The sequence below is a fragment of the Dama dama genome, chromosome 30 (genome assembly GCF_033118175.1).
Source record: "Dama dama isolate Ldn47 chromosome 30, ASM3311817v1, whole genome shotgun sequence".
NCBI classification, from domain to species: domain Eukaryota; kingdom Metazoa; phylum Chordata; class Mammalia; order Artiodactyla; family Cervidae; genus Dama; species Dama dama.
In genome coordinates, this window is record NC_083710.1 from 41,761,344 (window position 1) to 41,778,262 (window position 16,919).

The following is a 16,919-nucleotide window of genomic DNA, read 5'->3' on the forward strand; positions in this document are numbered from 1 at the left end:
ATTCTTCAGTTTCATTTTAAACATATTTCAAAATCATGAGTAATCAAAATTGAAGGGATGCCACTGCTAGTGACATAATTATGAGATACTCAGATGGTTTATTAAGAGGGGTGGGGGGAAACCTGAGTGAAGCTGCAAAATGCTAACTTACAACCTGGGAATCTTTCATCCTATAACATAAATTCATTACCAGCAAGTTTCGTATATAGAAACCACACTAACAGCTGTAAAAGAGCATCAGAGGATTTTAATGAGACTGAAATCTGCAATGTGTTGATCCTCAACTATACCTATATATATCTTTTCCACTGAGATAATTTTAAAATTTCATTTGACTTTAAAAATATATTTTGTGGAAATTAATGTATAAGCTAGCGAGAACCAAAACAAACAGTCTTGATATAAGCAGATGTTCTTAAGAAATATTTGGGAGAATATAGCATAAATAGAGTTTATTCTTATTCTGAAGTAAAGATGATAGTGACTGTGGATGTAATGTCATCTTGATAATTTAATGTACTTAATCCTTAGAAAGGTTTTAGTTGGACTTCAGTACATATTTACTGTTTACATAGATAGTCATGGGGCTTAGATTCTGTTCTGTTTTGCTTTTTTTAATCAAAAACTTGACTGAGCTTGTAAAGAAAAAGTCAGTCAATTTGTTCCTCATGTGCCTTCTTTTCCCACAACAAAATCATGTACCAAAGCAATGATCTTTGCAGGAATAAATATTACTTCAAAGAATAAATAATTACTGTTTAAAAGTAAGCTACTATTTTTTTTTCTCTTTGACATTATTTATTAAATAGAAAGAAGAAAGGGGATATTTCCAAGTGATATAAAAGGCAAGACATTTTCACATATTTGGGAGTAAGGGAATAATTATAAATAAGAACATGGCTGTTAAGCATTGTAGTTTATAGGGTTATAACTCATAAAACATTGTAATAAAATGTTTTAATAGTTTAATTTATACATCCTTTAAATGGATATTTGGCTCTCACTTTAAGGATAATCCAAGGATATACATAATCACATATGGAATTCACCAGATGGCCACTTTGTAGCTGGGGAGTGCCATGGAACTTCACCATTCAAATCTATATTTCTGTTTACCGTAGCATGGTTCCGTATATCCTACCTTATTGTGTGGGTGATTATACGGAGAATGGTGGTAGTTCCGATCCTTGCAACCCTATGGACTGTAACCTGCCAGGCTCCTCTGTCCATGGGATTCTCCAGATAAGAATACTGGAGTGGGTTGTCATTTCCTTTTCCAGGGGGTCTTCCTGACCCAGGAATCGAAGCAAGGTCTCCTACATTGCAGGCAGATTCTTCACAGACTGAGCCACAAGTGAAGGAGAATAAAAACATGTTACTCACAAATAGCACAATATTTCCCCCCATGCTTTTGTCAATGGCATTTCCACAAGTTTGGATGATGTTTTGATAAAGTAAATATATACTGCAGATTAAAAAAAAAAAAAAAACAACTGAGATTTCAGGATACATTTAGAAAGAAAGCTTCTTATTCTTCTTCTTCTTCTACTTTCTGTTAACTTGGTCATGACTTCTGGTAGCCAACATTAAGTAACTGTAGGCTTCTTTAGAGTAGAGTAAATTACATTCTGATACAATTTTCAACTCTTTCAGAAAAAAAGAATGCTTTTCTATCCCCATATATTTTTGAGTATTGAAAAAAATGTCAAGCCTATCAAACACAGCAAAGTAAGTTTTAAAGAATAATGAATCTCTTCTATATTTTCACATGCTGTTAGAAATATTCATGAAGTTGAGAAAATGAAGAGATTTGGCCCATGTTTCTTAAAGTGAAAGTGTTGGTTGACCAGTAATGTCCAACTCCGTGAGACACCATGGACTGTGTTTCTTAAAGAGCCAAGCAAACTTTCCTTGACCAAATGACTTCTAATGAATTGACTTCATCATAAATGGCATGGTTTTTCAGTAAGAAATGCATTTTAAGTCATAAATTCTTTTAAAAGTTAACATTTCAATCTTAATTTAGGTGTGATCACTTAGAAAAACAACAATATAAAGATAACAATGTATAAGGAGTTAATATTCACCAGACAACTTCAAGAGCAAATTAGAATTCACATGTTTGAAGAATTTTAACAAACTTCATAAGTCCTTTAGAGCTCCTTCAATCTTTGTTTTACAATATACTAGTCAACAGTTTTTAAAACATAGTGCATATTATTTTTGATACAGTCCTTCAGTGTTTTATCACTCATAACTTTGAATGTATTAACATTACATCATTCATTTAGCACCTTAACTTTTCTCATATCTCTAGCATTTCTTTCCATGCTAACTTTGTTTAACCATGATACTACAAATATGTTACCACTCTAGCTTTGCTATTATTCCTCACCTTTCTTTAAGCGAAAATCACACATTTTTTCCAATTACTTTATTTCATATAATTGTCCTTCCATCTTTCCCCTCCATAAACTCTGGCATATTTTTCTTTGCAATTATTCTTTTGCTATGCCAGCTACTGTCTCCATGGCAATATTTAGGTTGTAGTGTCCTACATTTTTAGAAAGCTTTTTCCAATCATCAGTTCTTCTGATAATCAGTACAAAACACTTACCAGCAACTTTCCTTGCCTCTTTGAGTTCTAAAAATGAATTATTTATGCTGCACATGTTGGATAACTCTGGTTTTCATCTATTCTTTTTCAGCCAGAGTTGCTATTTAGTTACTACATTAAATATCTAGTTCAAAATTTACCATATAATTAAAAGGAGAAATGGAATTTCAGAGGAAAACCAAATAAACTTCCCAAGAAATACAGCATGTTTTAGTAGAATCAAAGAAAAAATTATAGACATAGCAAAGTTAACTTAATACTTTTCAAAGGGCATTGCTATTCTTTATTTTTAAAGGGGACCTCAGTCCTCTACAACTGTTGGAGAAATTGCTTTTTAAACTATTTGTGCCTCTAAATAAATTTTATATATATATATATACATAATATAATATTATTATATATCCATGTTATACTACCTGTTTCTTTCTTTTGCAAACTATTCCTTTTCTTTTAAAAATCAGGTTTCAAATCCCAAGGGAAAACTTCTACAAAAATCTCCTACTCAAAAGAATTTAACTCGGTGTGCTAGTAACAACGACAACTAGAAACAGAAGAACAGAAATGCAGGAAAAAGGGAGAGTGTAACTACACTAACCCCAGACTGCCGCCCAGTGCATACACACACTATTACTTCTACTACCACTAAACACAATGCTCCCATTAGCAAACTACTCATTCAGTATAGAGTTTATGAAACTTAGCTGTCACAATTATCTTAGCATTTAATTAAGTAATAATATAATGATTAATGGGCTTCCTGTGTGACACTGAAGTAAAGAATCTGCCTGTCAACACAGGAGACACAAGAGATGAGGGTTTGATCTCTAGATCAGGAAGATACCTTGGAGTAGGAAATGACAACCTACTTCAGTATTCTTGCCTGGAAAATTCCATGGACAGAGGAGCCTGGCAGGTTACAGTACATTGGGTCTCAAAGAGTTGGACAAAACTGAGCACACACACACATACACTTAATGATTAACACTTGAGTTTTAATTATATATTTTGCTGGCAAATGAATGCTAGGCTAGTCGAGATCAAGTATCCGAGGCAAAAAATGAAATAAGTGAGAGAAAGAGAAGAAAGAAATATCTCACAAAGCTCATTTTTAACACCTTGATGTTCTATTTGACTTTTTATCATTTGGCTCCTAATTTTATAAATTGATTGAATGTATATTATCATTGTCATACTTAATTTTGAAAAATATATATGAAAATGACACGTATTTTTAAAACTATCTTACACATGTATATTAAAATGGACCAAATATTAAAGCACAACAAATAGAGATGATGTCTACCAAGTGAATACAGGAAAGTAGAAATAACTGCAAGTAGTTATTGAGAATAATTGTTAGATATAAGGAATATTTTAACAGACTTATGTTGTTTGTGTGACCTGAGTCACTTACTGACTTTATTTTGGACATATTACATCATTATACATAAGCATTAGTAATTTCATGGCTAAAATGGTGATTTGACTATTAGCAGCCCACTGATACTGCTGTTATAAGTATGATGCTTTTGTCATAACAAATGAAAAATATTTAGCCTAGTCCCTAGCACCTGATAAGAACTATTTTATTATCAATAATGTCTCTGGGACCTTCTCTGTCAGTCAAAATTCTAATCATGATATTCTAACTCTAATTATGAAAATTGGAATAAAGCACTTAAGTTCTTTCAAAGAAAGAAGGTTTAAAGATGAGGCAAGTTACATTGTAGGCTCTCTCACCACAGAGCAGTGCTTTTGTCTTTTCCTCAGCTGGTTGAATGTAATATAATGCTTTACATGCAATAAGTACAAAATCATTTCTTGTAAGATGAATGAACCTTTTCACATGAAAGGCAATCCAGGTTACAGAGAATTATGCTTAATAGGATATGCTTTAATAATAGATTATCTGAAGCAAAACACAATACAATAAAACAATGAAAAGAAGGTCATTTTATTGAGAATTGTGAATTAAGAGAGGAACGAACTAACATTAGTGAAAAAATACACAGTGCAACTCAGCTTTTATCCTCTATTAAAAATATGACTGAAAACAAAGTTTTCTCTAAGTTTTAAAATTGTAGATAGAAAATAAAACAAGCTGACCAAGAATCTTGGTAAAATGTATAAAATATGTTCTTTATTCAAATAACAATTTGCAAACTGAAACATTTTGATAGATTTTATAACTCTAAATAAAATGCAGAGTAATTAGAAAAAATGATAAGAATTCCTTGCAACTCTTTCCATGGAGTCTTTTTTGTCTTAAATATATCATAGCCAACAATTGAGATATCTGTTCTCCTTGATATCAGTTATGATACCCAAATCATTTCTCTAACTCCATTCTGTAAAACTGTGTGCTTAACATGTTATCCTTTATTTAAAGATCTGGTTTCTCTTCCTCTCTCCAATGCAGGAATTCACAGATCTACTGATCCCTTTGTAATCTTTACATGGGAGATTTAAGAATACTTTATTCATTATTCTTCTCTTCCACTATTCCTGTGACATCAATGTCTTCAACTTCAATGTGGAGGATTCATCCAAGAGTTTATATTTTTCATTTCCAGCTTTTCCTATATACAATCTCAACTACTCACCCTCAGTTACAAACCACAGAGCCCATGATCACTAATAACAATACCACCTAGGGTTGCAGGATTCAAGTATTTCACATGATCAGAGGATCCTGGAAGGCTGCAGTTCACTGTGCTGTGAAGAGTTGGATATGACTGAGCAACTAAGAGCAAGCACACACACTCTTTGAGAACCATCACTCAGTACTCAAGTTCATGTGCTTTGGATTTTCAGTGCTACAAAACTTAAATTCATCAATATCTAATCCATCAAACCCGTCATTTCATTCACCTAGTATACCAATTCCATTAGCTTAACCTTCTATAGCATAGATTCTATGTTCCATGATCATTTTCATAAGTGTACTGCAAATATAGTTAGTTCCTTACACTTCTACATTTTAATTTATATGTGACTGAAAATATTCCAACACTCAAACTCAAATATCTTTCTTTATCAAGCATTTTTGTCTATCTTTTACAGTGCCTTTTTTTTTTTTTTTTTTTTTTAATGATTGCTGAAACTCAAAACTTGGACAGCTAAGTTTTCTTAGGACAAAAAAATCAAATCACATAAAGAGATGGCTGGATCAGCATTAACTACATGAACACAAAATTCAGGTCTTAAACTAGCTGAAACAAGCACTTTTTTTTTTTTTTCTATTAAGTATGACTCTTCTACCCACATTTGACTCCTCTGCCATTCTTGCTCTTCTCCAAACTACTCTCTTCAAAACACCAAAACATGAGGTCATGCCACTTATCGGTCCAATATCTCTCATTGACTTAGACTAAAATAGACAATGGGGCTGATTCTTGTCTGGCCTACTTTTGCTTCTCTACTGCCACTTTACTCTCTCTATGACTCACTATTTTCTAGAATCAGTAGTTCTCTGATTGACTCTAGCATATGCTATGTTCTTTCCCATTTCAGATACTTTATGTATGATTTTCTCTATCCTTTCATTCCTTCAGGTCATAATTTAGGTTATCTCTACCAGAAGTTATTCCTCAACTACTATCACCTTATTTTGCACTTAACTCAATATTATTTTTGAATATCTCCCATTTAAAAAGAATGATTTTGTCTGTTTGTTTATTACTCCTAAGTCTTACTTAATTGTGAGAATAGAAATTCTATGAGAACAAGAATGATATTTGTTTTACTTACCAATGTAGGACCAATAATGGCAAGGGATATTAGACTAATATGTAAAACCTGAATGGAAACAGATAGGTATTTCCAGCAAAATGAAAGAGTAGTAAAGGGACACAGAAAATCAAATAATGTCTTTTCTAGAAACTGAAATTATATATACATACATATATATATATATGTGTGTGTGTGTGTGTGTGTGTGTGTAAAACAAATTAAATGGAGATCCCAGTAAGTTCATTTGAATATAAGACATACTATGTATTTTGCCTTAACCAGGATTAACAGGGATTTGGAAGTCTTATATTATCAAATGTGAAACAGATCACCAGTCCAGGTTGGATGCATGAGACAAGTGCTCGGGACTGGTGCACTGGGATGACCCAGGTGGATGGGATGGGGAGGGGGTGGGAGGGGGGTTCGGGATGGGGAACACATGTGAATCCATGGCTGATTCATGTCAATGTATGGCAGAAACCACTACAATATTGTAGGGTAATTAGCCTCCAACTAATAAAAATAAATGGAAATAAATAAATAAATTTTTAAAAAAAGAAAAAATAAGAATGAACAGAGATCAAAATTTTGATTTTGGAAATATCTTTGATTATAGAGAACAAGTGGGAATCAGGAAAACATAGGTGTAAGACTGGGGTTGTTATATATATCATTATAGAGATTGTGTGTATATATATATATGTATATATATTGTGTGAATCATGCAATAATATTATATATATATGTTGTGAGAATTATATGAAAATACACATGAAGTGAACTGTCTGACTCTTTGCAACCCCATGGACTATACAGCCCATGGAGTTCTCTAGGCCAGAATATTGGAATGGGTAGCCTTTCCCTTCTCCAGGGGATCTTCCCAACCCAGGGATCGAACCCAGGTCTCCCACACTGCAGGCAGATTCTTTACCAGCTGAGCCACAAAGGAAGGCCAAGAATACTTGAGTGGGTAGCCTATCCCTTCTCCAGTGGATCTTCCCAACCCAGTAATCGATGTGAGGTCTCCTGCATTGCAGGTGGATTATTTACCAACTGAGCTGTCAGGAAAGCCACTATATTGACACTAACATTTCACAGTAATTGAAACCATTGAGAAATGGAGTACTTCCTGTCATGCCAGTAAACAAGTATGTCACAGCCATCAGTGATCCTATGTCTCAAAATGTGAATTTCTGAGTCCAGAGGATGTCCAGTTGGGAGAATAATATCTGCTATCCAGAAACCATTTAGCTGCAGCCACTCCCTATTTAGCTTGGGAGGATGTGAAAAATGCAGGATAGCTTGAGATACGTAAGAAAGGAATGATTACACTGAGCTTAGACTCTTGCATACACATAGAAAGTGCTAAATTCTTTAACTTGAGATATATGGTTTTCCTTTTGTTGCTGTTGATGTGTTTCAGTCATTAAGTTGTGCCTGACTCTTTGCTATCCCATGGACTGTTACACACCAGGCTTCTCTGTCCCTCATCGATTCTGGAGCTTGCTCAAACTCATGTCCACTGAGTCAGTGATGTCATCCAACAGTCTGCTCCTCTGTCACTCCCTTCTCCTCCTGCTTTCAGTCTTTTCCAGAATCAGGGTCTTTTCCAATTAGTCAGGTCTCTTTGCATGAGGTGGCCAAAGTATTGGAGCTTCAGTTTCAGCTTCAGCATCAGTCCTTGAAATGAATATTCAGGGTTGATTTCCTTTAGGATTGATTGTTTGAACTCCTTGCTGTTCCAGGGACTCTCAAGAGGCTTCTCCAGCACCACTATTCTAAAGCATCAATTCTTAGGTGCTCAGGTTTCTTCCATTGTGGCTCAGCTGGTGAATAATCTGCCTGCAATGCAGGAGGCCTGGGTTTGATCCCGGGTTAGGAAGATCCCCTGGAGAAGGAAAAGGCTACCCATTCCAGGTTTCTGGCCTGGAGAATTCCGTGCATAGTCCATGGGGTCACAAAGAGTCGGACATGACTGAGTGACTTTCATTCATTCACTCACTCAGCCTTCTTTATGGTTCAACTCTCACATCCACACATGACTACTGAAAAATCATAGCTTTGGCTAGGTGGACTTTTGTTTGCAAAGTGATGTCTCTGCTTTTTAATACACTATCTAGTTTTGTCCTACATTTTTTCCAAGGAACAAGTGTCTTTAAATTTTGTGGCTGCAGTTACCATACATATTGATTTTGGAGCCCAAGAAAATAAAGTATGTCACTTTTCCCAAAATCTTTGCCATGAAGTGATGGGACCAGATGTCATGATCTTCATATTTTGAAAGTTGCATTTTAAGCCAGCCTTTTCACTCTCCTCTTTAACCTTCATCAGGAGTCTCTTTAGTTTCTCTTCACTTTCTGCCATTAGTGGTATTATCTGCATATCTGAGGTTGATATTTCTCCCAGCAATGTTGATTCCAGTTTGTGAGTCATCCAACTTGACATTTCACATGATATACTCTGCATATAAGTTAAATAAGCATGGTTATAATGTATAGCCTTGTTCCACATCTGTTTCTAACTATTGCTTCTTGTCCTGCATAGAAGTTTTGTTAATTAACAATAATCTTTTGATGTTTGGACTACTCTGGTTGCAATCCTCTATATAATCTGACTCTTCCCCATGCCTCCTTGGAGAAGTTATCTCAGGGTTATTTGAAATGCTATCTCTTGGACTTAAAGTCATAAAAATTCCCACCAAATAAAAACATAACTTTCTGTTTTTAAGTCAACATTTTTGGTGACCATGAAGGGACCCAGAGTAGACGCCTCTCCTCTCTCTGAACTCTCTGAAGATCCAGAGCCTTGGTACCAGCAGAGGCCTCTTGTGCCCATACATCACCTTAGGGAATCCAGAAGGATTTGAGTGAGTCTATCCTAGTTCTTGGACTTCCTATATTGGCTGATGATCCTGAGTTTTATTCAGTGGAGGAATCAGTTATCCTAGACACTTGTTTTTGAGAAATGGTATCTGGATTTCTCAGTATAGACAGTGGATGGGATATCCTCAGTTGAAGGACTGGGAAGTTCTGCTCAGTTTAGGAGCTGACCAGATGTTTCTCAGGGTTAAGGCACTGGGAAGATTCAGTTTGGATACTTAGTGGTTAGCCTTAGTTTAGAAACTGGGAAGACTTGCCTAGTTAAACACTGAGCAAGTTGGGACTGAGTTATTTGGGGAAAGACTTGCCTGTCATTTTTCCTTGAGTTGGCTACCTTAATAGAGCTTGTCAAAATAAAACTGAAATCTTATGAGACTTTCTGATCTCTGAAGATGGGATTCTCTCCTCTTGACTGGCAATGGCTGTCTCAGGTGGCTGAGAAACTTGGTAGAGACAAGCCCTCACATGGCTTGGCTTATTCCTATAGGGAAACTCACTGATATAATTAACAAACTACTCAACCAGAAATGCACATAAGGATTGACCATGGAGGTCTTATACTCTACTGGGAGACCCAAGGCATGTAACTGGGCTAAAACAACTCTGGGGCAAAACCAGAGAAGTTATGCTCTCAAGCAGCACACACTGGCCCACCACACTGTTGCCACTAGCAATTTTATCTCCACAAACTGATTTCAGATGGGAAATCAAGGTGTCTAGATAAAAGAAAAAGGAACAAGAAATTGGCAATACCCCAGCTAAGTAAATGTACATCTGAAACTTACAACTATTTACTCAATTGGAAATTAAAGGAACTCTCACCCTAAAACTTAAGTGGACTCTTTTGTTGCCTGTGCAATTAAGGCTAAAAGCCAATAAAACCTTAAACAAAGGCCTTCTAGGGGGAAACTTCCATTTCTTGGTGTCTCTGAGATGAAAATGTTCTAACTGATCTTCCTAGGACATTTTATATTTGTGTGTTTTATTTGTTTATGTTTTTGAAAACTTGGCTTTTGCCATACTATTTTTGAGAGTAAATTCCCTGGATTTAGGTTACATCCTCCCCGACTCTCTTATGGAGCAAGCTTTTGTGTCTTAATTGTTTAAATCACCATTGATGTATGTTTTATTGATAACTAAATGATGAATCCTTTAAAACTGGAGAAACTAATTAGTGAATCTAGAGTGCTCACATTATAAACAGCTGCATTTCAAAAACAAAACAAAACAAACAAACAAAAAATCCTCCTATTGTTTAAAAGTAAGAAAAACTCATTTGCAAAGCTTCCTTTGTGGTCTTTGCGTCCCCTCAATTGGTCTTGACAGTGTCAGTGTTAGTCTCTCAGTCATGCCTGACTTTGCTACTCCATGGACTGTAACCCACCAGGCTCCTTGTCCATGGGATTCTCCAGGCAAGTATACTGAGGTGGGTTGCCATTTCCTTCTCCAGGGAATCTTCCCAACCCAGGGATCAAACCTATGTCTCTTATGTCTCCAGCATTGATAGGTGGGTTCTTTACCACTAGTGCCACCTGCAAAGCCCCTCAATGTGTCTTACAGATGTCAATAAGAGCATTTACTGTTGCAAAGTTGCTAACTCTGGTCTGACTGTCTGTGACCCCATGAACTGCAGCACTCCAGGCTTCCCTGTCCTTCACTATCTCCCTGAGTTTGCTCAAACTCATGTCTATTGAATCAGTGATGCCACCCAACCATCTTGTCCTCTGTTGCTTCCTTCTCTTCTTGCCCTCAATTTTTCCCAGCATCAGGGTCTTTTACAATGAGTCAGCTCTTCCTATCAGGTCCCCAAATTATTGGAATTTCAGCTTCAGCATCAGTCCTTCCAATGAATATTAAAGACTGATTTCCTTTAGGATTGATTGTTTTGATCTCCTTGCTGTCCAAGGGACTCTCAAGAGTCTTCTCCAGAACCACAATTTGAAAGTATCAGTTCTTAGGCACTCAGCTTTCTTTATGGTTCAACTCTCACATCCATACATGACTACTAGGAAAAAAAAAAACAAACAGCTTTGACTATATAGACCTTTGTTGACAAAATGATAGCTCCACTTTTTAATACACTGTCTAGGTTTATCATAGAGTTATCTGAGCTATATAAAGTAAATAAAAACTAGAAACTATGTTCTCTGTCTTGCTGTGACTGGCTGAGGAAGCACTGTGGCATAGGGACGGTAGCCTTGCAGGGATACTACAACACTAGGGTATCAACTGGTCCTGCCCAGAACAGTTCTTCTCTGGAAAGATATATTTAACAACTGATTGGTGTGTCCCTTGAATACAAGAGAATGGAAAATGAACAGAGGAAATCTTTACCAAAACCAGTGTTGAATTTGTTAAATGCCCTGCTGAAGATATGGAAGAGGAACAAGCTATTAAAAGATCTAGAAACACTGATGAGATGGTTGAATTATGCATTCTGCTTCAGAGCAAGAATGCTGCAGCAGTGATAGGAAAAGGAGGCAAGAATATTAAGGCTCTCCATACAGACTACAATGCCAGTGTTTCAGTCCCAGATGGCAGTGACCCCCAGCGCATACTGAGTATCAGTGCTGATATTGAAATGATTGGAGAAATTCTGAAGAAAAGCATCCCTACCTTGGAAGATGGCCTGCAGTTGTCATCACCCACTGCAACCAGCCAGCTCCCGCTCGAATCTGATGTTGTGGAATACTTAAATTGCCAACACTATAAAGGAAGTGACTCTGACTGTGAGATGAGACTGTTGATTCATCAGAGCCCCGCAGGAGGAATTATTGGAGTCAAAGGTGCTAAAATCAAAGAACTTAGAGAGAACACTCAGACAACAATCAAGGTTTTCCAGGAATGTTGTCCTCAATCTACTAACAGAGTCGTTCTTATCGGAGGAAAACCTGATAGGTTTGGAGAGTGCATAAAGATCATCCTTGATCTTGTATCTGAGTTTCCCATCAAAGGACACACTCAGCCTCACCATCCCAATTTTTATGATGAAACCTATGACTATGCTGATTTTACAATGATGTTTGATGACCGCCATGGATGTGCTGTGGGAGTTCTCATTCAGGGAAGAGGTGGCTTTGATGGACTGCCACCTGGTCTGAGTGGGGTTCCCATGCCTCTTTCCAGAGGAGATTATGATGATATGAGACCTCATCAAGGACCTCCTCCACCCCCTCCTGGAGGAGGTGGCCAGGGTGGTAGTAGAGCTCGGAATTTTCCTCTTCCACCACCACCACCACCTAAAGGAGGAGATCTAATGGCCTTTTACAGAAGAGGAAGACCTGAAGACCATTACCATGGAATGATTGGTTTCAGTGCTGATAAAACCTGGGACTCTGAAATAGATACATGGAACCCATCAGAGTGGCAAATGGCTTCTGAACCACAGGGTGGCTCTGGATATGATTATTCCTATGAAGGGGGTCATGCCTCATATGGTGATCTTGGTGGACCTATTATTACTCCACAAGTAACTATTCCCAAAGATTTGGCTGGATCTTATTGGCAAAGGTGGTAAGCGGAGTAAACAAATCCGTCATGAGTCAAAAGCTGCGATCAAAATTGATGAGCCTTTAGAAGGATCCAAAGATCAGATCATTACCATTACAGGAACACAAGACCAGATACAGAACGCAGAGTATTTGCTGCAGATCAGTGTGAAGCAGTATTCTGGAAAGTTTTTCTAAGACTAGTGAAGAACTGATGGAGAGGGAAATGGCAACCCACTCCAGTACGCTTGCCTAGAGAATCTTGCAGACAGAGGAGCCTGGTGGGCTGCCCTCTATGGGGTTGCACAGAGTCAGACAGACTGAAGCGACTTAGCAGCAGCAGCAGCAGTGAAGATCTGAAGGAGTCCTGCATCTTTTTTTTTTTTTTTTAAATCTGCTTCTGTTTAAAAAGCCAACATTCCTCTGCTTCATAGGTGTTCTGCATTTGAGATGTAGTAAAATCTTTGCTATTCACCAGATGTAATGTTTTAGTTCCTTACAAACAGGGTTGGGGGTGGGGGAGGGTGTCCAAAAACTAACATTGAAAGTTTGAAACAGCAGCAGAGTGCATGAATTTTAGGTTTTGTTCATTGTAGGTGGTTTAAAGAGGTCCCCAACCCTGCCCATGTAATTATTGTGAACATTTTGCTTTGTGGTCACTGTAACATTTGGGGTGGTGGGACAGGGAGGAAAAGTAACAGTAGTCCATATGTTTCTGGCTTCTATTCAGAGCAGTGTGCAGAATGTAATGCTTTTTTGTAAGAAACATTTTATGATTTTTAAAATAAATTTAGTGAACTTTTGGTGGTCATTTTTTTTAAGATGGTCATTTTCTTTCTTTTTTTTTTTTTTTAAGATGGTCATTTTCAAATGACTGAATTCCCCCCAACCTACCCTCAAATGGAACTCTAGGTTTAATTATCAGTCCTCTGTTGGATATAAATAAATGGCATCTCTTCTTGAACTTAGGCAAAATATCTTGACAGACTCAGTTCTTGTGATTCTTAACAATTTGAAAGCCCATTGCTTGGGAGGAAATTCCACCACACATTCATGCTTATAATAAGCTGGGGATTTTTGTTTGTTTTTGCAAATACTTGCCCCTACTTTGCAACTATTTTCTGTTTGTGAAGAACCAAGGTGGGGAGAAACACAATTGATGGAATAGGGGTATCAGTATATACCAGAAGCTTAATAGCAAGTTTTAGTAATCAGAATAATACTTGGTTATGGAAGTGACTGATTTTAAATTCTGATTGCTTTTATTAGATAATTTCTCACCTATAGATTTAAACTATCAGATTAGTTGTGTCTCTTAGCTAAACTTTGTAAAATATATACATATGTATGTATATATTCTTGTTTTTCCACTACATGCACATTGAAAGAAAAAGATGTACCATTCCTCTGTTGTATGTTGGGTTATGTAGGAAATGTTTGTGAACAATTCCAAAAAAGATGAAAAGAATTCTCATGGCTGTTTTGTGTAGTATCTCTTGGCTTTTGTATAAATAGTTAAAAGTTCACTGCCAAATAAAACCGATAATGCTAGATTTGATGTGTGCCCAATTTTGAACAAGGGTTGTTTGACACCTGAAACATTTGTTAAAAAGTTTCTCTTGTAAGGAAATAAAATAATCTTAAATTATGTTAAAAAAATAGAAATTAACATACAAGGGCTAATAAGATAAAGATAGTGATTTTACTTTGGGTTTAATTTGTAGTCTTAGAAAGATGTTTGCTGAGTGCCTCATACAAACCTTTGAAAACATGATAAATTAAGCTCTAAAATTCTAAAACATAATACCAGTAAAATAAATTTATTTCATTAGAATCTTGTCACTGATACTAGTATCTTTAGCTGACAGAATCATTCTTTGGGAAACTAAAAACAACTGACTTTCTCTTGCAAATCTCTAAAAGCCAGAAATGTAAATATAGGCTACAAGGACTTATTTAACTCAATCATACAGGACCTGAAACAAAGAGGGGAAAAGTGGCAGTTTTAAAATTCAAATCACTGGGAATGATCCCTCAGCACAGATAGTAAGCTTTAGTCATCTGAACAAAAACTTTAATGTACTCCAGCTGTTTGTAAGCTAGTAAATTTATATCCTAATACCTGACTAATAACTAGCTTTTAAGTGAAGCCATGAGATCCCTAGCTTTGACTGCTTGTGTCTGTGTACAAATTATACATATGAGATATTTCTACTTCTAAAAGTTATTATCAAAATTGGGTTTATAAAGAGCTCTGTTTATTTTTATAAAAAGTGTTTACATTTAAAGAAACTGGCCAAAACAGCTTTCAAATTCACATGAACTGAGAACTATTCAATATTAAATTGATATCTGATCCTAATGTTTGTTGATCTAATGAATATAAGACATGTCATTAAAAGTCGTCAAAAACTAAGTATAATACTTCATTTTACTTAGGCTTAATAAATAAGACTTACTATATCTGTTACAAGGAAAATAACTTAAACTAAAGTAAATATGAGATAAGAACTTTGGGATAAACTCTTTAAAATAATTATATCTTAGAAATACCTACTTAAAATGATCTCTTTAGATATTTGGTAACTTAAATTTCTAAAACTGTGTTAATTTAAGTGATGGAAATTTATTAAATAGCTAAAAGACATGGAGATATCAGTTACTAAACAGAGAAAATAAAGGTATTTAGGACTATTAATAGAAATATTTGGTGTCACCCTGAGATGTTCTCTATAAAAAAGACAATTGTTTTAAAAAATTATTACTGGTGTTTATGCTCACCAATCTATAGAATGAATGTGAAAAACTGTTCATAATTGCTTACTCCTTAATTTTTACTAAAAAATTAAGGTTTTAAGAGTTGAGGATTCCAATTTAAACATATGATTTAAAACTACTAAAAACAATATAGTAGCATCTCAGTAAACAGGGCAAAGTAGAATGTGTGTTTTCAGTAAAGAAAGTATGAGGAATGAAGTTACATTTTTTTGAAGAAAAAGAAGGAATGAATTAGTCTTATTTGATGGAAAATGAGAGACAAACTAGATACAGAAAGTGATGGAAGATTGTGGAAAGAGAAAAAAAAGCTTTATATATAGTCAGGATTAACTAAATTTAGCTTGAAGTTAATTAAATGGATTTTGTTGAGTGAACTAGTGCAGGATTACAATTTGTTTTCTCTCTGTTAGAAGTGCTCCTTTTTGATAACAAACTGTGTGCGTTTTTGCACTCTTAAGTGAAGCCATGAGATCCCTAGCTTTGACTGCTTGTGTCTGTGTAACAAATTATACATATGAGATATCTCTACTTCTAACAGTTATTATCAAAATTGGGTTTATAAAGAGCTCTATTTATTTTTAATAAAAAGTGCTCACATTTAAAGAAACTGGCCAAAACAGCTTTCAAATTCACGTGAACTGAGAACTAATGAATATAAGACATGTCATTAAAAGTCGTCAAAAACTAAGTATAATACTTCATTTTACTTAGACTTAATAAATAAGACTTACTATATCTGTCACAAGGAAAATAACTAAAGTAAATATGAGATAAGATATACTTGTGTTTTTTTTTTTTTTTATAACTGGTTAAATAAGTATTCTTTCAATGATCCTGTTGTGTTTTAAAACATTTTTGATACTTCTAACTAACTTCCCAAATATCAAAGTTTTACTAAGCTGTTTTAGTCTTCTTTAACTCTGGGCTACTTCAAAGAAACATTTGTACGACATCCCAGAAAAGAATGGTAAACTAAGTTTATTTCATTTTTAATTTAGAAACATTGTCAAATGATTGGAGGTAAGCTTTAGGCTGCAATGTATGGATAAAGGTCATTAAGATAAATCCAAAATTTATATGAAATCCCTAACATCTGATATGTCCTGATATAATGTTATCAATCATAATTGCAGTGATTATTCTAAAATGTTATATGTTTCAGAAATATCCAAGTTTCCTGTTAATTGCATTGTACTCAAATTTTTAACCACGCTACTTTACATTTTGTCCTTTATAAACTATCATAATTTTATACTGCTTTTACAAAATGGAGGTTTTCAAAAAGACTCATTAAAAATTAAAATAATTATTTAAACAAATGTAAGTTTCTGAGATCCTTTAAGTAATGTCATCGAGCTGGATAATAAATGACAAACTAATAAAAAACCTGATTACAGCAAATCAACAGAAATCAATTAGATGGGA

At 35.3% G+C, this 16,919-nt stretch overlaps 1 protein-coding gene across 1 annotated transcript in view; it reads left to right on the plus strand.

Annotated features, from left to right (window-relative positions):
* The window catches only part of LOC133049339 (heterogeneous nuclear ribonucleoprotein K-like), a 109,873-nt gene extending 96,943 nt beyond the window's left edge, over positions 1 to 12,930 (plus strand). The window contains 2 exon segments of the mRNA XM_061133329.1: positions 11,550 to 12,726; positions 12,728 to 12,930. Of these exon segments, the coding sequence (XP_060989312.1) occupies positions 11,550 to 12,726; positions 12,728 to 12,914 (1,364 nt within the window). The 3' untranslated portion in view covers positions 12,915 to 12,930.
* Positions 12,931 to 16,919: the final 3,989 nt, after the last annotated feature.